Here is a 23,619-nt window from a genome sequence, read left to right as displayed (position 1 = left end):
GCGGCCTTCCACTATCTGAAGGGGGCCTATAGGGATGCTGGGGAGGAATTCTTCATTAGGGACTGTAGTGACAAGGGGTAATGGGTTAAAACTTAAACAGGGGAAATTTAGGTTGAATATAAGGAAGAAATTCTTTCCTGTTAGGGTGGTGAGGCACTGGAATAGGTTGCCCAGGGAGGCTGTGAAAGCTCCATCCCTAGAAGCGTTCAAGGCCAGGTTGGACGAAGCCTTGGGTGGCATGGTTTAGTGTGCGGTGTCCCTGCACATGGCAGGGGCGTTGGAACTAGATGATCTTAACGTCCTTTACAACCCTAACTATTCTATGATTCTGTGCCCAGTATAAACACTGGGGGGAATTACTTGGAAAGAGCAGATTGCCGCTTGGTTCAGGCTGGGTATCCTGGCTCGGTATTGGCCAGCGGGAGGTGAGCATTTGTATTGTGCTTCACTTGTGTTTATTGTTGTTTTTTGTATTTTTTTATCTTTCCCATTTTAGTTTTATATTCTCTTCCCTTGTTATTTACCTTATAATTATTATTATTAGTAGTATTATACTGTACTTTATTCATTAAACTTTTCTGTAGGATTTACATTCTTTTGTTTCTTCCCCCCATCCCACCTGGAAGTCAGGGGTGTGTGAGCGGCTGCATGGTACTTAGCTACTGGCTGGGTGTAAACCACAACGACTAGTAAGTGAACTGTGAGACAAACAGAGGAAAAGAAAACCAAACTTGGGGAAAAGAAAGTTATTTTTCAAGATCTGTTTTGAGTAGAGTAATTAATTAACATGTCTATAAAAACGTGTGATTTTACCAGTAGTATAGCAGTCACTCAGTTTTAACAGGAAATACTAAGGAAAAATAAAATTACCTGGTATTCTGCAAGAATTACATTTCATAGTGGGCCACTGTCACCCCTTTGATAGGTTGAATGTCTGAAATGATTTTGCAATAATTGCAAACCCAAAACATTTTCAATTTAAAACAAATGCCTAATAGTTGTGCTGTACTATTAGGTAAAATCCTAAACATTGCTTCTAAATGTATAAAACAAATTGGATTGAGATCCTTAATTCCTTTTATTATTTTTTTAGGGGATGAAAAGCTGTATTAGAATTAAGCTCATCTGAAATTTATTATTCTTTCACTATGCTAATTAATAGAGAAGGATCATGGATTTGTTAATTAAAATAAGATACCTCAGGGAAACTGAAATTAATTTTGATGTCCTAATAGAGTTACCATTATATTGTTAAATCTTGTGGATGTCTTATCCATTTCTCTTCTTCCCTAAAAAAGTGAAAAATGTTTTCTTTACTTTGAATTTAGAATTGGAGTATTGAATGGTGACTTTCTCAAGAAGTGGAGATCAGCTGATAATCTTGGAATAGCTGTAGCCCTCATGGGAGTGCCAGGACTGTTCACTTTGTGCTCTAAATGAGTATAAAACTGTTCACCTCTGGGTCACTGGATCTGTGTTATTAGCGATTAAGTTGTAAACAGTCACTTCAGTGGTGTACTACAGTAACTTAGTAATATCGGCTTGTATTTTCCAGAGATGGAACTAGCAAAACTCAACCATCAGGCATACTTCGTAATGACTGCTAACAATCTATTGCACCTTAATAAAATGTCATTCATGAGGACTGTAGTGATAGCACAAGGGATAACAGGTTAAAACTTAAACAGAAGTTTAGATTGGCTATAAGGAAGAAGTTCTTTACTGTAAGGGTGGTGAGGCACTGGAATGGGTTGCCTAGGGAGGTTGTGAATGCTCCATTTCTGGCAGTATTCAAGGCAAGGTTGGCCAGAGCCTTGAGTGACATGATTTAGTGTGAGGTGCCCCTGCCTATGGCAGGGGGGCTGGAACTAGATGATCTAGTTGGTTGGTCCTTTCTAGTTGGTTGGTCCTTTCCAACCTTAACTATTCTATGATTCTATAGAAGGTATCATCCGAGAGCAAATAATCTGGTCAGATGGGTTTATCCATGTTAGTGATTTAATTCATATACAGTTTATAGAGGGAATCTCTTAGTCATCCTCACTTGCTGTGCTTGAGTGTTTTGAAATGATCCTGGAGTGTGCAGACTGACTCCTGTTGGGTGGGACAAAATTGGAAGATGGGCTCCACGAGCACACCAAGAACCACCAATGGCATTTAACTGAAGAGCCACACAAGAACCAAAGAAAATACCAGAGCCACTGAGCATGGGTGAATACTCAGTGCCTGTCTTTTCTTTCTACAGATCTGCTGCTGTTGCACTGTGCTGTTGGTTGACATAGACATTACCTAGTGCCTTGAGAAGAGATCAGACTGTTGATGTGATGGTGGATGAAAATGTTGATTTTAATTTAAGTAATTTTTACAGAAGGAAAAGCACCTAAAGTATACTTGGTGTTTTCTGATACTCTGGCCTCCCAGTATGCTTTCTCACAATTTAAATATTTCACAATGTAAAGAAAGGGAAAATGAGAGGTACATATGAGAGAAATACTGGTTTTTCTTCTATAGCAAGGCACAGTTGTTCTAATTTTACCTAATGAATTTTCAAGACCAGCAAAGTTCTGCATCATCACCAAAAGTGTTAATTACATTTGTATCCACAACTTCTGTCATTTAATGTATTGAAAGAAAGTATCTTATCAATATACCAGCATGTATTGTTTGAGTACATTATCTTGTTTTATCACTGGTTTGAATGGATAAAATTTAATTAGACAAAAGCACTATATCTAATTGTTAGAGGCTGCTGAGCAGTTGCAGCTTGATTAGACTTGTGAAAGCTTATGACTTCCAAGGAAGAATGCCTACTGTTTGCGTTCAGCCTGAAAAGTGCTCAGAGTGATTTGGTTACATGTAAAGAAGGGCACGACGTAGTTCTTTTACTGTCGAGTCTGCGTTTAATAAGCAAAAAGAAGTTGAGATGGTTTTTAATTTCAGTTGAACTTGGCAAATGGTTTCAAACCAAAATAAAAAGAAAATCACGTAAAATTTACTTCAGCTTCTTAAAATAGATTAATCACAGTACTGTTTACTAAAGCAAGCAGGAAAGATATATGGAATGTCTTTGTGTCCCATTCACAGTTAAAGCAGTATACTTACATACCTTCAGAGGGCTGTTGCCACACAGCTATAAAGTTATTCTCTCTGACACTCCAATCTAATGAATATTCAAGGATATTTACCTGGAGCTGAATAATTTTAGGATACATTTTTTTAAAAATTCCCTCAGCGTGCTCATTAGGGCAAATTCAAGTGAGAGATCAGTTTCAGAGCTCCTTCATGACCAAAGAGAAGGTTTGGTACATGGTTTGGTGGAAGATGAATTTTCAGGTCTTGTGTGCTGCTCCCTTCTGGCCTTATTTTTGCTTAAATCTCATTGGTCTGCTTACATAAATCAACATTCTTATAGCCACACCTCCTCTTCTTTTATCCTAAAACATGCTAAATGTGATTCAAATTGTAATATTTGAGTTTGGTTTTGAATTCACTATTTCATGCAGCTGTTTTAGAACTGCTAGGAAACAAGAATGCGCATGAGGCAGCGTTCACCAGCAGTACCCACAGTCCCTCGGTGTGCTTTATTTTCATGAGAATGAGATTTTACAAGTGGTTTAAAAAAAACAAAAATAATAAAAAAAACCGCCAAAAATCACCAAAACACAAAACAAAACACCCCCTCCCCAAAGCCCTCCCAAACCCCAACAACATAATAACCCCCCAAAACAACAAACATACAAAAAACCCAAACCAGCCAAACAAAAACAAATGACTCCCAACCTCCCCCCAAAAAATCCCCAAACCCCCCAAACCATGAAAACCTGACAAAACCAAACCCCAAACATCGCTTTCCCCAAACCCCAAGGAAACAGGCAAAACACCCAAAAGCCTTCTTCATCTACTGTGTCCAAACTGGGTATGGAAGCTGGGTTATGAATTTCCAGCTGGTTGCTGCATTTTGCTGACATCTATATTCAGGCTCTGACCCATATCAGTACTTGCTGGGTGTAGCATTAAAATTTCTGGTACATATTCAGTACCCTTTTACCGTTTCTAAATACAAATGCTTTAAAGGTTTCTTTCTTGATCTTTTCTTATGCAGTCATTTTAAGATTGCTATCTTGAACCCATTTCTTCCAGTTCAGTTAAATGCAAAATAACAAACGGATTGCTAAACAGTTGTTATTTTGAAAGTTGTATTTTTCTATTAATTCACGCACAGTAGTCACCTTGTTGGATAGCTATGGTATCGACAGACAAATGAGAGAAGCCTGCTCTGCAGCACGGTGTGTGATACGTGCGCTGTCAGCACGGGAATTGACTGGTGAAGCAGCCGGTCAGCACTGCCGATGCCAGGCTGCAGCCTGCAGTATTTCAGCATAATTGCAGACGTCTTTGGAGGGGAGGAGTTACTGTAGACATGAGCTGAAGCAAGACGCCTCACAAACCAAAGTTCAAGGTGAGTTCCATACTAGACAGTAGCTGGTTTTAGAAATTTATTTTTTCTTTTTTGTTTTTTTTTTTTCCTAGTGCAGAAAGCAATACTCTGTAAAAATCCTTGGAGCTTCTTACTGTACAGGGTCACAGTCTGATATGCTCATGCTCAGCATTTCTTCCTGTACTAAAGGCAAGTCTAAAAAAAGGAATAAGGCTATATAATTTTCTATTAAAATATTGACAATAACAATGTATTTTGATGCTGGTGAAAATTAATATTTTAAAGAAAGGAAATTTTAAATGGAAATGGGCATTAGTGATCACCCCTCTTAGTAGAAGGGAAGCTCAGGCATTGCTTGGTGATGTTTTGGATGCATGTCATGATACCTGCACACCCTCCTCAACCTGCCTGCTGCATAGCACCAGGCATCCCTAACTGCTTGGACTTCAAAAAAAGCAGGTGGGGAGGAGCTGAGGTCTCTTGCCTGAACGTGTAGACTATGGGGACAAGGGAAGAGGCAGTTCCTGCTTACCTGGGGAAGCCAATAGTAAGACAGTGGGGAAGGGGCATTGTTGTCTTTTTCCTACTGTGTACAAGGGCTCTTGCACCAGGTTGGTAAGGCAGTTTTCCAAGCAGAAGGGAGCAGGACCAGAAATCAGCATTCCTTAATACTTTGAGTTTTGTTGCTGTCTCTTGGCATTTCTGACCACTAGTGAAAGTATTTTGGTTTTTTTTGTGAAACCATTGCCATATTCTGGCTCTGGTGCCTGTAGAAAATAGAAGCGTTATTAGGCTCCAGGAAAGCAGCACCTATGTTGAGCCATATGGTATCTTTGCCCTATTGATCTACCTGGCTATTACTATGTGCTTTCTGGATGAAAATCTGTGTTTTGGTTCTGTGCTGTCTGGGACAATGATGCCTTTGTACATGGTTACGTTTCCTACAGGCTGCAGTAGTTTGCATAATAGCCTTTAACTGCAGTGGTGTTTGTACATAAGCTTAGTGGGGATGGATCCCAGTGCTTTTGAAGAAGTCGTAATTATAGAATGCAATAGGAAAAAACGGATGGTTCTAGATGTATAAACTCCTTCATTCAAGCACTGCTTGCCCTGATCTGAACAGTCTCGTTGATTTTAATGGATCCATGCTGCACCACTTTCTGATGATTTGCCCATCAATTCTTATAGGCTGTACATAGGAAGGAAGTATATTTTAGTGCTCAGGCTCCTGATGATAGAGTAAATGTAGGCTGTGATCTCCTGGAGCCTTTAAGGGGCAGAGGCAGCAAGCTCTGTGACTTGGCAGAATTCCCCTTTGGGTGTTGCCACTCTGCCTTATGAGGTCCTTAAGACTTGACTATAAATAGCTGTATGCAATTCTTTAAAGGTTTGTTCTGATTTCTTCAGTAGTTTTTCCTGTGCATTTCTAAATAGCACCAAAGTGTCTGCAGTTGTGTCTGGATAAGTCTTCTGTTCTGGAAGGCCTTATTGGAGGTCACTTTTAATCACAGCTGGAGCAGATTTTGACCAATATGTGAGTATTTATTCAAAAATAAAAAATTAAAAAAGCCAAAAGTTCAGATTGAAGAAATTGTTAGACATAGTTTTACTCGTAAGGACATATGCCAACTCAAGACTATTGCTTACAAATCCTGTGGAAATCTATTGATATAATCTACTAAAATTATTGCTTCAGAATAAAACTATAAGAATAAGGTGAGAGGAGACATTGCAAAAGATGTGGAAATCTGGGAAAGAAGTGGAAAAATATAAAATGCACTTCAAGTTTTCTATCTATTAACTATTTACTGCAATTTTGTAAATAATGTCGGAAAATCATTTTTTTTGGGGGGGCCAGAACAGCTTCAGGGAAATGTTTATTTCATGAGAAGAGGTATAATGAAACCTGGCTGCTGCAGATAGGTGAACCTGCCCGTGCCACCATGGCTCTTTCCTGGAAGCCTGTTCCATGGTGCCAGCGGCTCCCAGCACAGCCAGGCTGTTCCACCCCAGAGCCTGCAGTGGTGGCACAAAAGGACTGAGGCTGGTCCCATGTTACAGAGTACAGCACAGACAGGCTGCCTTGGCACCTCTGTGCTCCTCCAGATCAGCAAGTGAGCTACTTGGACTTCTCAAAAAGCCTTTAAAATGTTTGAAGTGTCTTCTTTGAGTGCATTTTATTCTTAGAATGTTTTGTCTGTTTTAAGCACCTTTCTTGATGTTCTGCACTTGCCTTATGCATTGACCAAATTATTGGGATGGGTTTTTTCCTTTGGTTTAGTTACTGGGATTTTTTTTTTCTTTGGTATTCTGGGAGGTAAAGTAAATCTTTATTCCTTTTTAAGGTAGATAAATACTGTCTTGCCTGAGTTTTTATCTGTCATTTTCAAAATTAGGTTTACTATACTTACTGGTGTTTGCTCTCCAGGTTAGATCCTCTGCTCCAAAGAAGCATGTCTTTTACAGGGACAAAGGAAGCAAAAATTCTTAGTCATTCTTAATCCAGTGATGTCAAACTTCTTCCCAGTCCAGAAAGAGTTGTTCAGTGCTCATTTTACACCAACCAGGTTTTTGTCTGTGGGCTACTCTCCACTGGAGTTTCCAGGGCTGAGTGCACAAGGACTTCCCAAGCAGGCAATGATAAACTCCTCAGAATTTTCACATAGCTAAAATTTCAACACATTCTGTAGGTAGACCTGAGGCCCTTGCATTTGTGAATATGGTCAATAAAAATCAGCCGCCATATCTTTTTTGTATTTTTTGGAGGGGAGGGATTTTCTGTATTCTTCCTTCAGAGAATTCTCATCAGCATCTTCCTGAACAACAAACTCTGGAGTTAAATCTGCTCAGACATGCTCCTAGAGACAGTTTCAAACCGGTAGGAGAGAACAGAAAATGGTCCCCAACACGCTCTGCTGGGCTCTCTGCATAGGCTCTGCCATTTTTGCAGCCATGCTTCTTATCTGTCTGCAGATCGCTTGTGCATGAGGATCTCCATGGTGACTTGGACACTTGAGGCAGAAATATGAGCTGGTAAGTCAAGGTTATCCTCCCTCCTCCTCTTCCTTTCTTCCCAGCACAGTATAAGTTATTACATACATGTGTTACGTTTTGGTATGGATGGTGCTTGTCTGGAGCAAAGCACAGTGAGTCTGTTTTAATTCTCCAAATCCACTTTAAACACCTCACACAGATTCATGGGGTGAGTGTGTGCAGGGGGTGGGTTACAGAATCATTTTCTGGGTCTGTATGCAGCCATGACACCCCTTGTAGGGGAGGCTTATGCTGCATAGGTGGAATACAGTGATATATCCAAGGTAGATTTTCTTTCTTTGTGCATTGGAAGAGTTAACTGGGGGCCAGCAGTAGGGGAAATACAGGTAATTAGCTCCTCTGTCTTTACTGGATACCCTGAAGAAATGGAAACATAAATATTGAATTATAAAGACAGAATTTGTGTAGTCTCAGAATATATACATACATTATAAAGGAGAATTTTAGGTCAAATGTGTTCAGTTAGCCAGTAGGTACATTGAAGTTGTGCCTTTTTGTATTCACAAAACACTTTTTCCATTGGTGCAAACAACTTGAAATGAATAGTGTTTTTTCTTGTTTGTTAGCATCATCTCCCCCTGTTGTCCATCGACATAAAATGCAGTGTTCTGGAACATGAGAAAGGCAATACATTTCCTCCAGTTCTTTGTAAGCTGATATGAAGTAGACAGACACCTTCTGAAGTTTTGTGCATGCTGTGCTCTTTTTTTCTTTGCTGCAACAAGAAAAGCCTTTTCTTTTAACCTGGCTTCCTTTGAAGAAGTAACTCAGGAAGCTTCATGGCCTCTCAAGGTAAGTGCATCTATAGTCTGTATTTTTAGATCATGTTTACAGAAAACTACAGTCTTGTACATTTCCAGCAATCAGCAGTCTGATGAAATGAGAGTTTCAGGCTAAAACCACATCAGCCAAAGCACAATTGGTTTCCTTTAATTTTTTAGTATTCAAGAGGCTCCTAAGGAGACTAAAATCTATACGAGAATTTATTTGAATAAAATGTTATAAAATGTTAACATCTACGTTCAATCAAAAATATAGCATTTGTATTTTTGTGCTTAAAGTTGTTGGTTCAGAATCCTTTGGAAGGGCACGTATTGAGCCAAAGGTATCACTATTTTTGCACACTTCTGTCTTATTCCACTTCAAAAATACCAAATTGGCAAATGCTTTTTCACTTCAGAACTGGTCAGAGTCCTGATAACCAAGTAAGGAAAAAACAAATATCTGAAGAACAATTGAATTTAATCAGATTACTCCTATGTGGGTTCATCTTTGTCACACATTGTGTTTTAGCTGCAGCTGGGTGGGTACTCAGGGCTATTGGCAAACATTGCAGCATGCTGATCTAACCAGCCTTCTAAATTTATTTTCTCCATGCTTTCAAATACTTAAACTAAGCAGAAGGACACAAATCTATTTTTTCTCAACATGAATACAACTCCACAGAGGTCACGCTGCTGTGATGTACAGAGGCAGATGTTGGCCTAGGGACTTTTAGCAATGTCTATTTAAGTCTGTCAAATGTTTACCCCTCTTTGCCCCCAAAATACTTACGACATTCTGCATTTACAACATTAAAAGGTATTCAGCAGCAAGTAGGTTTTATGGCATTGTTGTACTCTTGCAATATACTGGATTTTTTTTATATGCTTTGCTTACTTTTAGCCATGTAAGAGATCTGGGTTTGTATATTTTTAATGCAAAGTAGTTAACATAAGTATGAAAATAGTAATGTTGTGTAATATGGTTTTTAAAATGAAGGAACTTGATAATATACTTCTTTTAGGAGCAAGTAACTCTGTGAATTATGTTTGTACAGAAATCTCACTGTATCATATGCTAACTTTTAAGGTTTCCCATACCATAAATGAAATGGGAAACATCCACAAAAATAGACAAAGTGTCAGAGTAGCTCAGATTGTCATGAATATTTAATGTATTTACTGTTTGATTTTTGTATAGCTTAAAATTTGACAGGTAGAACTGCAATTTGTTGTCTTTCTTTTCCTCTTTATTATTCGAGAATAACACTAACACTCGGCCACTTCATGGCATTTCATGTAACAACAAGAGTTACGGCAGTAACAGAACCCTGTGAGGTAAAATGATGCAGAAGAGCCTATAAAATATTTATTACCCAGTTATGCATTTTTAAAAGCCAGCTACAAATTCAAAGAGGTTACTTTTTCTTCCTGTGGTCTCAGACTTTGAAAAAAAGCAGTAGCTGCAAAGACAAATTAAGATCAAAATATGATTAAATGATGAATCAGCCACAGTGAGTTCAAATAATGCTAAAGGATCTCATTTAAACCCACAACAGCAAAAGAGAGCTTCAGACTTACAGCCAAAATTCATTCTGGACCTCAAATCCCATCATGCGTATGTATTGTCACACACGAGATAAAAATGATCAGTTTGGGTACTGCTTTACTGCTGAAGCACAGGGGCTGAGCTTATTATTAGAAGGATTTGCCAGTTTATATGCAGAGAGCTTCAGTTTGCTCTTGCTTGTTCTGGCAGAGCCAGTGTTAGTGAAGGCTGTGGAAGGATGCTCGGAGTAAAACCTACTGGTTTTGCTGGGTTTGCTGAGAATCAAATGGCTAAGTTTGTCGTAGTGCACTCAGAGACTGTGCCTGTGCATATGAAGGGGTGCAGGCATTCAGGTGCCTGTAACAGTAAATACTCTCATTACCTTCACAGCACTAGCCAAGGTAACCATCACTGTGTCCTAAAGGATGAGTTTGCAATTGCAAACCAGAAAACACATCTTAATGATATCTGATCTTCTCATTAAGATAATAATGAATAATACACTGTAAGAGGCTGTTTAGACTTTGATACCAGAGTTGTAACATCTAGCTTAGGGAATCTGAGATCTCTGGAAAGATTAGCTCTAATTAAGAGAAAATATGCATACCCTCAAGATGCTAGAAAGCATCTTGCTAGATAGAAGCAAGCCTTCAGCAACTTGGTATACATTAGCATGCAGGGCAGCTCATGGGGAGCAGGGCTCAGCAATCTGTGCTGAGGAGCTTATGGCCATCCTGTGTGTGAATCCAGACCAGCTCCAGCCTTGTCACACAGACTCAGTGCTTGCAACCTGTCAGAGTGCATTAGCTGCCATCCAAGACCATACATATCTCCTGGTTAGCTTCATCTACAGCAATTCCACTTTGCATACTCTGAAGATTTCTTTGTAAATTGAATCAGAGTGCTGCAAGTGTGGGACCATCAGAAGATTTGTTTCAGATCCTCACGCCTGATCTGAATCAAAATGCTGATATAGTCACAGGCAGAATATGACATTGTTCCAGTTTTGATCTGAACAGCTAGCTGCTGTTTGATCCTGCTAATTTCTGATTATTATTATTATTATTTTTCTTCTTTTCCTACAGAATCTCAGGGACAAACCAACCCAATTTTTAAGGATCATCTCCCTGGTTCTTCTGACCTTTCTGGACAGAATAAACCTGTTGAACCAACAAGCCTCTGGAAGCAAACATCACACCCTCATAACTTGCCCCCTGGTCTGGAGTACCTAAACCAGGTCCTGAATCTTTCCAAATGTTAGAATTGTCTTGGGGGTTTTGTTTGTTTGTTTGTTTGCTTTGTTTGTTTTTTTTTCTTTGGGGAAGGACAGGCAGAGATGGAAAAGTTTTTCTGTTGTTTGATATTTAAGAAATAAGGAGCCATACGAGTGACAAGCTCTTCCTTCATTGTGGCCGTTCATTTGCACAGAAATGCTTTTGTTGTGCATGCACCTCTTCTTGCACCAAAATCAGGGTTTTCTTCCCTCTAGGACTTTTTCTAGATCATATTATTATACTGCTCACTGGCCACCCAGTTTTCTTCCAGCTGCTCACCCTCAGGGAAAAATGGCTGTGAAACTCTGGCCTGCCTCAAAAAGATTAGAACAGGCAGTGTGCGAAGGAATTGTCACCTCCTTGCAACCCATCCTTTGAGAGACATGAAGGTCTCATGAGCAAACTGCTGCCCACAGCAGTGCTCTCCAGGTTAGATGTGAGGTCCTGGGGAGAAAAGTTGTCAAGGACACAACTTGTGAGTGTAGGTCTGGGCAGCTACAAACCTGCACCTGCATTGTGTTGGGTCATGGGGAAGGAAAGTGCTAGTGCCCAAGAGAGGAAAACATTTGAAAATGAAAGCAGATCAGTAGACCACAGGCAGGGGATGGAAAAGGAATGCTAGTCTTCTCTGTCCTCCTGCTAAATGTGAGCTGTCTACCTCACTGTGTGAAAAAACTCAGTTCCTGGAGTTCAGACCTGTGATGGTCTGCAGCTTTGTTCCAGAAGTTTCATCTCTTCCTGCAATTTTTTACTGGGAGAGTCACTCCCTGCTGCTGCCTTGACACTAAGTCCTGTTTGCATTTCTGGTGTGGCTGGATTCTGCTGCTCTTACATATGCTGAGTAATGGGTCATACACCCTGCCTAGTATGGTCAGGAACAGAATTGGGCCTCAGGATAGTCAGGTTGTGATTCTGATACACACATTTCTGCTGTGTTTGTATTTTGGTGGTGCTGGGAAATATTTGTTTCTCTTGAGGTCTGTATTTTAGATATACAATTCTGGTAGTTTTGTACAGAAACAGAAACTGAATACATCTTATATTTCAAGCTGAGTTACCCAGATAGCTAATGAAACTGGGAGTCACTACAGATATCACCTTTCATGTGGAGCTATGATTTTCATTTCGTGGGGCCCACGCACAAAATACCAATTGTCAGTTACATCAGCACTTGTAGCTCCCACAGTCTGTGATCATTTTTTAGTCTGAGGAGTGATTTGCTCAGCTGTTCGAGGTGCATCAAAAATAGCCAATAACTTGCTTCTGCCTTGGCAGACAGATAGTGTTCTTTCACTGTCACAGAAGTGACCCTCTAAACAATTTCCTACAAAAAAATTTGACCAAACCTTATTGTTATCTTCTAGATCACAGCCATAGTTTGAGGAATTGTCCAGTGTCCATCACAAAAATCGAGGAAACCTTTTCCCGTAGCAGAAATACGCAGATCAGACCTTGGAGAACTTTCCAAGTAGCTCAACAGCATGTTGTGCCACCATTCAGGCTTAACCAGTTTTGTAAATGCTTCTTAGTTTAGACTTGGTTAGACTGATCAGATGTTTTCCTTGTGAAAGTCTACGTGGGGCAAAGAAATCCATATTAAAATCAAAACTAAAATCCTGAAGCAGCTCTACCATCTTTAATATTTTTATTCTTTTTATATCATCAGAGCAATTCCCATGAGTTCCAAGAGTTCACATCTCTCATGAAAGCTAAACAACAAACAGCAGAGATCCTTGGGAGAAAATTTTTAAGTCCAAATATTTTTTATTATTTCAATTACTGGCATGCACATTTCAGAGATTAATGAAAGGGATAAAGAAGTTTCTCTTGTACCAGCTCTTCCTTGCAGCCTGAACTAGCTGCAGGAGATGACTAGAACTGACAAATGGCTGCAACAGTTTGAATATGTATGAGGCAAAGTTTATCAATTGTAAAATATACAGATGCTGGAAAGCAGTGACATGCTGGTCTCAGAAGGTCGCTGTGTGCTTTCTGTTTGCAGCTGTGAGTAACAGCAAAATCCTGTGCCACGTGTTTGCCCATCAGGAATTTAAGGAAAGAAAGATTAGCAAAGCCTAAACTATCACATAAAACAGGCATAAAAAGTCACATAAAACTGAAAGGTAGACTGAAATTAAGTCTTGCTGATTTTATAATGCTAATGACTGTTCTCTAAAAAAGAGTAATGTCGGAGGGATTGTAAGCACAGCAAAGCAAGGGTATTGTGGCAGTTATTCTCCTGCATTTGTAACCAGCTCGCAGGGGAAGACAGTTTCAGTAAGCTGAGGGTTTCTCTGGGGAGTTTTGTTTTGCCCGTTCTGGCACCCTGACATGACTGTTTGCCAGATTTAGGGTGCAGAACTACCAGAGCCTGAGATCAGAGTGTTAAAGATTGTGTGTGCCTTTGCTGGCGTCACCTAAATTGCCTTGCTAGGCTGCTCTAGTGAGGCCCTTTGAATGTGGCTGCAGCGTGTTTGCAGCTTGAGTCTAATTCACTCTTTCACTGCCATGATGCCCCGCACTAACCTTAGCTTTGGAGTAAGGGGCCAAGAGCAGGAGGGAGGAACAGGCATCTGAAATGGGTCCTGCTTTTCACATACATCTTTCCATTGCTGTTGTCTTCCTCATTCTCTCAGTGATGAATTGTAGAACCATAGAATGTCAGGTTGGAAGGGACCTCCAGTATCACCTGGCCCAGTGATCAAGAGGTCAACCTCTCTTAGTTGATCTAGACTGTCCCAGCTCCCTGTCAGCTGAATCTTAAAAGTGCCCAGTGTCAGGGAATCCACCACTTTCCAACAGTTAATTGTTCTCATTGTGAAAAATCTTCCTTTTGTGTCTGATCAGAATCTCCACAGCAGTAACCTGTACCCCTTGTCTTTTCCATGTGACTCCTTGTTAAAAGGGAGTCTCCATCTTCTCTGTAGCCACCCTTTAAATACTGGAACATGGTGATAAGGTCTCCCCTGAGCCTCAAAGTTTGTTTTTCTTCAAATATGTGTGTGAATTATACAACCACAACACCCAATGTCACACTCTTCAGTCATCATTTCAGAGACATCTAAAGTGTGACATTAGATAGACCTTGAGCACCCAACTTATGCACCTCTGGAAGGAAAGGGAACCTAGTAAAAGTGAGATAAGCAATAAAAACAGACAGGTGATGTTGATCACCAGTAGCCCCAGACCTTTCCAGCACCCACCATCTTGTTTATTTATTTATATTTTTAACAGCTGGACCGGATAATTATTCATCAGCAAGTGGAGCTTCTTGAAGGTATGGTGACTTCAGTGAGGTGGGGGCAAGATTTGGAAGCCTTTTGGAGGCATCTGTTTTCTATTCCTAAGAATTTCAAAGTACTGAACAAGTATTAAGTTCTGAACTTAAAACATTTTAAAATGCATTTCTCTTTTCAAAATGTTTTTGTCCTGACTTTTGGCTACCTCACTGGGTGAAAGTTTTGCTTGCTGAAGTGGGACAGCCTCATATTTTACTTTTCACAGATGATAAAGTAAGAAAAAGCTCAAACTAAAACTCAACTGAATTCTGTTTTGTGATAATGTAATTTAGTGTACAACAAATCAAAATCTTTGAACTAAATGTTCCTTCAAAATACAGACCTGTTATTATTATTTCCTTATAATTGCGTTTTTCCTTTGTGTCATTACTTCAAAGCAATTATTACACTTTGTTCCATAGATTTTTAGAATATATTCTAATATATATGCTAATATTATATTGAGGCAATTTTCTACTTATTTTGCTTCATTAGCCATAGTTGGCAAAGAGACCTCCAGCAAATATGAGATAAAAAACCATTTGGGACAAAGAGTTTACTTTGCAGTAGAAGAAAATGATTGCTTTGATCGTAATCTGTGTTCGCCTATAAGGTCTTTCACCATAAGGATTGCTGATAACATGGGCCGAGAAGTGATTACAGTGAACAGACCCTTGAGATGCAACAGCTGCTGGTTCCCCTGTTTCCTGCAAGAGGTGAGTGAATACTAACTGCCCTTTGTCCAAGTTTCTTGTTGTATGTGCACAGCATTAATAATATTGTGCAACCCCTGTGAGGATGGCAGGAAGAGATTTACACCCAAATCTCAGCCTGGAGGACTGCATGGAGGCCTTTGCTTAGAAGTAACTATTGATAAATGGGGCACTTTTGTGAGTTACATTCCCACCATGCCTCCCCTCTTTCATGGGTCTTTACTTTCCCTGACATCTCCAGCTTTTGTGTCTGATGATACAGGTATCCCTCCAGTCAGGTAACACCCTAAAACACTGCTTGCCCTGACACAGACTAATATCAGTGTTACAGATGGAAATCACCCACTATACTCCCCATGTGTAAAGGATAGAAAATCCTTGGAAACCATTAGTATGTGTGGGTATGACTGGGAAGCAGCCCTCTGAATCAGCTGATACTTCATTCCATGGCTCTTTCTCCTCAAGGCCATATATCTCTTGAAAATAAGCTGCTTTTAGAGAAAACCACAGATCCTGTAACTTACCAGGTCTTTTCTCATTGTTTTGGACTCTCTCTTATTCAGACATTTTTCTTGTTTTATGAAAATGCTTTAAGAGTTGACTCATCTACCTACATTCTCAGTACTGCATCGATCCTTTTTAAAAGAGGTCCTTTGGTAGCACAGCTACTGTATAAAAAATGTTTATAAGGATACTTACTCATTGATTATAATGACAAAATTTTTTAACAATGTATAGTTTTTTATACGTAAGCTATTAGCTTCCGGTGTAGCTTTTGGCTTTCATATTGCCCAATATATTTAAACCCACCATCAGATAGCCTTGTAATATCCAGTTGACAGTTTGGCAAAGTTATGTATTTTCTCGTTATATAAACAATACACTTTTAAAAGAAGATTTTTGTTTTCTCCTTTTTTTGCTAGTTAGAAGTTCAGTCCCCACCAGGTACAATAGCTGGATATGTTGTACAGAACTGGGACCCTTTTCTGCCAAAGTTTACTATACAGAATGAAAGTAAAGAAGATGTACTAAAAATAATTGGCCCATATGCAACTTGTGGCTGTTTCGAAGACGTTGACTTCGAGGTATGTTTCTTGTGAGAGTTAAGAATTTTAAGGTTTTACTACTTTGAGCAAATTTCTCACTCAAAATTCCCGTGATTCTACCCTTAAAAATATGTTGCTATAATTATGGAACAGAACTACAACAAAGTGCATTGGAGTTCCTGACATGTACACTCAGATTCCTATGGATGTTTTCTGGACAGGAGTAACAATCCCTTCAAGGAAATAAACAAGTTGCTAGGTGAAGTCCTGATATTTCTATAGTCCTTGAGCACTCAGCCATTGCTTTTTATAAACTCAGGGTTTTATACCACATGGATTCACTGTTACCTGAAACAGTCCCTTGAATCCTGTGGCATTGAATCTGCTGTCTTCATTACTTTTAGACTGAGAACCACAGGGAGGACTACTGTCCAATATGCCTAAATTCAGTTGACAACATTTATCAGGAGAAAAATAATTCTGAGGAGCCATTGAGGTATGTAATGGATGACAGGGAGAATGGGAGATAATCAAAGAAACCCTGCACAGAGTTTTCTGATGTGAACAAAGTACTTTTCCTTAATTAAGGAATCATAAAACAGCTTCTTCATTGATCAACTTCTTAGCCAAATAAGTAGACTTCACTGGGTACTGACTGAAAGTCCCAGTATACTGTGAGAAACATGCAGATAGCTACATAATTGAAAACTTACCTGTCAGTTGTAAGGGAAAGTGGTCCACAGCACTGCTACTGCTATGATTTGGAGCAGATTTTGGTTGGAACTTGGTGATCTTAAGGTCCTTCCCAACCCTAACTAGTCTATGATTCTATGATTCTATATCAGAAATGCAATGGAGAAAACAAAATCATTGTGAAAGAAGAGCAAAAGTATGGTACAATTTTTTACGTCTCATTTCCTCCACTTTTCTGTCAGCTCTAAAGATGCTGATATTTCCAACTTGAGACCCTTTCTTGTGTGCCGCTCCCAAAGGAAAATCTGACACTAATAGAGCATTTCAATGATAAGAATAAAAGAACAACCTGACAACTATAGAATACTTTGTGTGTCAGGGCAGTTATTAATTGTGCGGAGATATTGGTGTGCAGTAGATTTATTTACAGTTAGGTGTATTCCTATTTTTTATCGGTGCAGGTAAAAACTCTCAATGAGATGTCAACAATTGGCAAAATTTCCAAGTACTGGTCTGGATTTGTAAACAATGTCTTTACCAACACTGCCAACTTTGGGATCCAGGTCCCTGTAGATCTTGATGTGAGAATCAAGGCAATAATGATTGGTGCTTGTTTCCTCATTGTAAGTATGCAAAATAAAGAGGTAGACCCAATAGGGCCTCAGCTATCAGTTGTGAACCTACAAAGCCCTAAGTGTGGAAGGCCAAACCTGCTATCTAAAAGAATAATTGTTAAGTTAATCAGTTAACTGAACTTAAGTTAAAACCTTTTAGTTTTTATGTCTGCTTTTTTTTTTCTTAATTGCTGAGCATCTTTAGGTTACTAAATATTTTATTAAACTGTTTAAATAGTATTCCATGTATAGTTCAATATCTCACATGGGAGGATCAAATATCAATGTAAATGTCAAACCTACTGAACGCCGCAAATACCCTTATCTGTTGTGGTATGGTAATGGTAATTTCAAACTGGGAGTGCCACTTAAACACTTCTATCAAGTATTGCATAGAAGACCTTCAGGTCATATGAAATTTCCTATGAAAAATTTCATTGTGAAGATAAAAAGAAGATAAGAGATATATGAAAAAGTAAATACTCATTGCTAGGGGTAAGGATGAAGTTAAGATGCATGTGGGAACGAAATAGCCACAACTCAGAAATAGAAATGTAACTCTCATGTCACTTAAGATTTTTGGATTGTGTCTTCCGAAACTTGTGTTGTTTAGTGGCAGAGTAATAGAAAATGATCGACTAATCTAATTATTTCATGCAACAAAAGCCTACAAGTAAGACTTTTGATAGCAATTGTTGTATTTTTGTACCGTACATATAATTCACAGTTTGTTTATTTATAGGACTTAATGTTCTTTGAAAACTCTTTGGATGGATTATAACAACATGACAGAAACAATAAAATATGCAGAATGTGTTTCAGTAAGTAAAAATGAACATAAATTGAGCTTCTTGCTTTGAAGACTTATACATTAGATACTTTCTAATTCTTTTTCATTTTCTTCCAGAAATCGCTTGAGCTTTGGACATGATTTTGAACCTCACAAATCCTTGTTCCTTACAGGAAAAGATAGGGAGCTAAGGATGATGTTTATTAAAACACGTCTCACGTAAATAATATCCCTTTTACATTGTATGTGTGTTGTAGCTAAACACATATTTTTCACACAGAGCACTTGCTTTGGGATTGTGCTATTCTTTTCTTTTCCTTTTGATGTTTCTGCATGGGAAATCATAAAAGATTAGATGAAGGCTTGCAGCATCACTGATGAAAGTCTATGTTTAGAGAAGCCTTTGATGTTTTGCAAGTGCTAGTACCAGTTACCAACCACACGAAAGTGTGTTCCAGGGGTTTTGTTTCTCATAATTTTAGAAGCAATTTTCTGATTTGTTATTTAATTAATAGTAGCAAACTGAGTTGGAAAGTAGCAAATAGACATCGCCTGATGGGAAGTTTAAGATGATATCTGTTGCAGTGAGTTGAAGGAAGGGAAGCTGTTTGCTAGTAAATTAATTTTATGGCAAAGGCTTGTTTAATGAGTTACAGCCAGGAATTAGGCCTCCAGCATTAGGCTTGGGAACACAAGCTCTATTCAGAAAATCTGATCTTCCACTATTTTTATCGAAGGCAGGACATAAGGTTTGAGAGCTGGTCCTCTATGTGCTAGAGGTGCACAAATCACTCCACTTTGAACTATCCAGCTTTGATTCTTGCTTCCATTGACTCAAGGTTCCCTTAAAAGGTTTGTTCTTCTTTCTAATATCTGGTGGTTAGAAACTTTTCATTCAGACTTGCCTGAGGCCACCCTAGAACAGAATTATTCTTTTCCTTTGGCAAGCTCAGGTATTTTCTAGGATAGGACTGTACAGTAAGAGCTTCTTGTGTTTCAGATAGCAGCTTTACATAGCTGTTCATTCCTGCAGTTACACCTCATTATACAGTTCCCAAACTTTCTCACTAACAGGCTTCTATTAATACAAACTTTCTTTGTAGAAGCATCCATGATACATATGAAAGACATGAACAGAATAATTTTTGTTGTAAAATATTTTCTGTATGAACCTGCTTGTCCTCTCCTAAAAACTCCAATGAGTCCTTCAAGAAGCAAATCAGTAGCATACAATATTGGTGGTAAAAAAGAAATGCTATTGTTGTCACTGGTCAAGTTTTCAAGGGAAGCATCTTCTAAATCAGGGAATGCTGAATATTTTTTTTTTATCATGAACTAGTAATTCAATTCTTGAAAACAACCAACACATCAACGGAAAGGAGAGGAGATAATGAATAATTCATAAAAATGAAAAAGAGCTAAATTTATCAGGTGATTAATTCTCAACAAATATTTAGACTAATTTTAAATTAATGTTCATGGATATGAATTCAAACACAGTGAAGTCAGGAAGTTGCAACTAATGTTCCCTTAGTGAAATTAACTCAGGATTGCTTATAGATTTAAACAGTATGTTTTAGATTATATACCACACTTAGGTATTTATACAGATTTACATATGTCTTCAAAATAATTGTGGTTAACAAGCTCTGACAATCATCATTATCTTTTAACCATTTTATTACTGACTCTTGCTGTGATTCTCAGCAGTGCAATCAGGCTGCAATCTGCAGAAGTTATGAACTCACAGGGAACCATTGCCACCACCTTTCCCAGGAGGAAGCAACTTGTGAGCTTTGTGGACATAGGCTCCCTCGTGTGGAAATTTATAGTTTTGCAGAAGAATATAGATGACTGATGCCAATTTGCTATGCTCACTAGTTTTACATTGGTGTAATTCTGTACAATTCAGTCCTTTTGCTCCTGACTTACACTAAAGCAAATTGAGAAAAAGAGACAGATTTTAATATTAATCTTTCTCTTTGAATCCCTTTTCTATCTTAGGCAGAAGTTACTATTTTTGTAGCCAACGTTCTTTAGTCTCATGCAAAAACATGTTCTTGCACTGTTATCGAGTTGTACGTATCTGAATGCACAGCTAAATGTAGTGCCTGGTGAGATCAGCAGGCTCTCTTGCTATCTGCCACTTCCTCTGCTATTTCCAGACTTCTTATGACCCTTAACAAGCTAAAGATCTATTTGAAGCAGATGTGTGCAACTGCCACTGAAGTCAATACAAAATAGGGTCTTATTTACCTGTGGGGCTGAAATTTGGCTGACTGTCCACATATATACCTTGTAGGTAAGCAATGCATATAGATTTTATGTATTGTGACCAGATGATAGCATTATTTCTTGCACTTAGTGACATCATTGCTGGGTTTTGTGTTAGTACAACCCCCCCTTTTTTTTTAAAAGAAGTGTAATGCTTGCATACCTGTATGAATATACTTGAATGCCTCTGCTGAATGAGAGGCAGCTTCTGGGACATACAGGAACAGGTTCAGTCCCCGGATAAAACAAAGAAGTGGGGTTGGGATAGCTCTTGATGATTAGAACTTCCTCAGCAGCCTGTTTGACCTTGGTCCTACCCTTCAACATCTTGGTAGAAATTCCGTAACAGTGCCAGTGCTTTTTCAACTGGAAGCTCCTTCATCTAATCACAGCTGCCATATGAGGGCAGGTATTCATCCTTGGCAAAGATGATGGAGTTCTCTGGGATATTACTAAAGAAAAGCTAACAAGTACTAAGGTTTTAAACACCAGCGCCTGTAACTAGTCAGCCTTTCTTATTAATAGCTTTCACATTATGAGAGCTACATATGCTCTTTACAAATCCCAGCTCTCTTGATTCCCCCATGGGCTAGGAGTGGCTCTCCAAAGGAGAATTCCGTATTTCCCAAAAGGGAACAGATATTCTTTAAAGCAGATTCATGCCTTGAACATCTTCTACAGAGAAACATGATTGCTCCAATGAAAGAGAAATTTTACTTAATCCATCCGAGAGAACAGATTCATAATTGATCACTAGCCAAATCTGTGTAATATATAATTCTTGTGTTCAGTAGATGGCAGCAACAGTTCATTATTACAGTGGTTAGCTTTCCACATATCACTAGTTGTACCCAGGCTGCTGATTAAAAATCAACACACCTTTAACCTCTAATTGATTTCTACCATTATCTGGAGGATTTTATTTTTGTTTATATTCAGTCTTTGTTACATGATGCTGGGTTATCTTTACTGCCTGCAATTTACAGCTGTATTATGGTGACTGGTATTGTATGAGCTCTGGCAGGTGCATGGGCAGAATCCACTCTACCACAAAGTGAGGTTTTCTGGTCAGCCCAAAACCTAATTTTTGTACCTGGAACATCTCTCCAGCTTCCACGGGTGGACATAGGAGAAGTCCCAGGATGTTCCCCACCTTCTGCAGAAACAGGGCTGTGTCCAAAGAAGACTGCTTTGTGGTGGGGTCCCTAGGAATGTGGAAGTCAAAATAAATATGCCTCTTGTCATGTCATCATGGCCCATCACTATGCGCTGTCCTGGAGTAGAGGCATGGAAACCCCCTCTAGTGTGCCACAAATGTAGGTGACACAAGTACGTGGGAAGGAGCTAGTTTGTCCGTGGGGAGATCAGCCGCTTTTTGTAAGAGAGTGGCAACACAATCTCTGTAAGTCTGAGGTTATTTTGGTTTGTTGGGTTTTTTTTTGTTTGGTTGGTTTTTTTTGTTTTGGGTTTGGTTTTTTTTTTAATCTGATAATGTGGTGGATGCAAAAGTACTGCTTTCTACACTTTATGTATATGGAAAACAATTTGTTTCAATTGGGTTACTCGATTTTAATTAAACAAACCTAGAATGATCCAAAATACACATTTTCTAATGGAGTTAAGTGGTTCTTGTTTGGGAAAAAAAATAAATATAATTTCTTCCTCCTGACTCTCTTCTTACTTTTATTGATTTCTTTTCAATTAGAAGGGTATGTTTTATCTTAGAACAATACATGCTAGTTTAATTCAAAGATAACTTCAGTTTTTTTAATATGCTTTTTTTTTTTTCCCTAAATATGGCTCCCTTAAGGAGCAAAAAAAGACTCCAGTTCCTTAGGGAAAATTAAATTATCCCATAACCTGTGAAATGAGAATTATCTCTCCTTCTCCCCTCTTCCGCCCAAACCTGCCCCAGAATTCTACGTGCATTCCTAAGAGGGATCAAATAGCTTCCTAAAAGCCAAATCAAATAGGACTCTTTAGCATCTGCCATAAGACAACAGTTTTTTTTCATGATTTGGCAGCACTTCTCTACTTTACTCCTCCATGTAAAATGAAGTTAAAACAATTTTTAAGAGACTAATTCCTACTTTTTCGAGTGAGACAGGTACAACTTTCTGCTTTCTTTCCAAATTTCTTAGTATTATGTTTACAAAAGCACAGTAACCTTTTAGAAAACGAAGTCAGAAGGACAGAGAGATGGGTGCCCAGCAACTGTGCCCTCAAGGTTCATTCATTCCTTTTTCCCAAATGACAGTGAATTCCTGCAACTGTGAAAAGGAGACCTGCAGGTAACCTTATATTGTTGTGATATCTCCTAGATTGCCATTGAAAATTCATCTCAATTCACAATTAGGTCTTATTCTCCAGTCTCCCTTGTAAATAACAATGCAGAGACTTCTCACCACTATTCTCACCTTCATTTTCTTATGGCAAAGGAGTATAAACATGGTTATTACAGTATTGCTGTAGGAATCACAGTCCTGACCTCATCTGCCTCGATACCCATCAAACCTACTTGAAAGCTACAGATTTCATATTAAACTCTCTGTGCTAAAGTACATAGGACTATTCAATACAATGAACCTCAGGTCTCAGCGAATATTGAACAGGCATACAGTGCGGTACATGTTGGGAGGCTCTATTTCCAGTGTGGAGTCCTGGGGTTGGCTTCAAAGTTGTGTAGCACTGTTACTTGCACAGCTGGTTTGCCCATCTTGATTTTGAAATAAATTTACTGTATTGAATGGATTAAATCTATCCTCTCCACTTAATATCCTCATTCACAAGGAATAAATGAGGCTATCTTGTATAGACCCAAGTTCAGTGCTTTCGCAGGCTGCAAGTTCAGTTCTGTGTATTTCTTATTATGTGGGCTCTGCACAGAATAAGTCCTAAAATCTGGATATTGGAAAGCAGATAAGCATGGAGCCTGCTCAAATGCTTAAAGCTAAGTGAGCACTTTGTCTGCTTTTGTTTCTAAAGAAGCCAGCACCTCACAGGTTTAATCCTTGCATAACTATGCAATAAGAAATGCTGACAAGAACTCCTGAGCTCTCACATAAAATCTTAATAGGGAGTAAAGTCCCCTCTTACTTGAGTGACCTCAATTCTGCTGCTTGTTTTTCCCCATAA

At 38.8% G+C, this 23,619-nt stretch overlaps 1 protein-coding gene across 1 annotated transcript; it reads left to right on the top strand.

Moving 5' to 3' along the window:
• Nucleotides 1–7,392: 7,392 nt before the first annotated feature.
• On the top strand, nt 7,393–21,908 carry PLSCR5 (phospholipid scramblase family member 5). Its single transcript, XM_061371402.1, has 9 exons — nt 7,393–7,471; nt 8,059–8,284; nt 10,888–11,039; nt 14,311–14,353; nt 14,850–15,070; nt 15,991–16,152; nt 17,268–17,429; nt 18,163–18,241; nt 21,595–21,908. The coding sequence occupies exons 2-8, from the start codon at nt 8,272–8,274 to the stop codon at nt 18,199–18,201; spliced, it is 792 nt and encodes a 263-aa protein (XP_061227386.1). The 5' UTR covers nt 7,393–7,471; nt 8,059–8,271; the 3' UTR covers nt 18,202–18,241; nt 21,595–21,908.
• The last annotated feature ends 1,711 nt before the right edge of the window (nt 21,909–23,619 follow it).

Source organism: Neopsephotus bourkii, unplaced genomic scaffold (genome assembly GCF_033783945.1).
Source record: "Neopsephotus bourkii isolate Nb327-2 ecotype Australia unplaced genomic scaffold, CSIRO-AGI_Nbou_v1 NB_1574, whole genome shotgun sequence".
Lineage (NCBI taxonomy): Eukaryota > Metazoa > Chordata > Aves > Psittaciformes > Psittacidae > Neopsephotus > Neopsephotus bourkii.
This window is presented reverse-complemented; position numbering and strand designations above follow the sequence as displayed.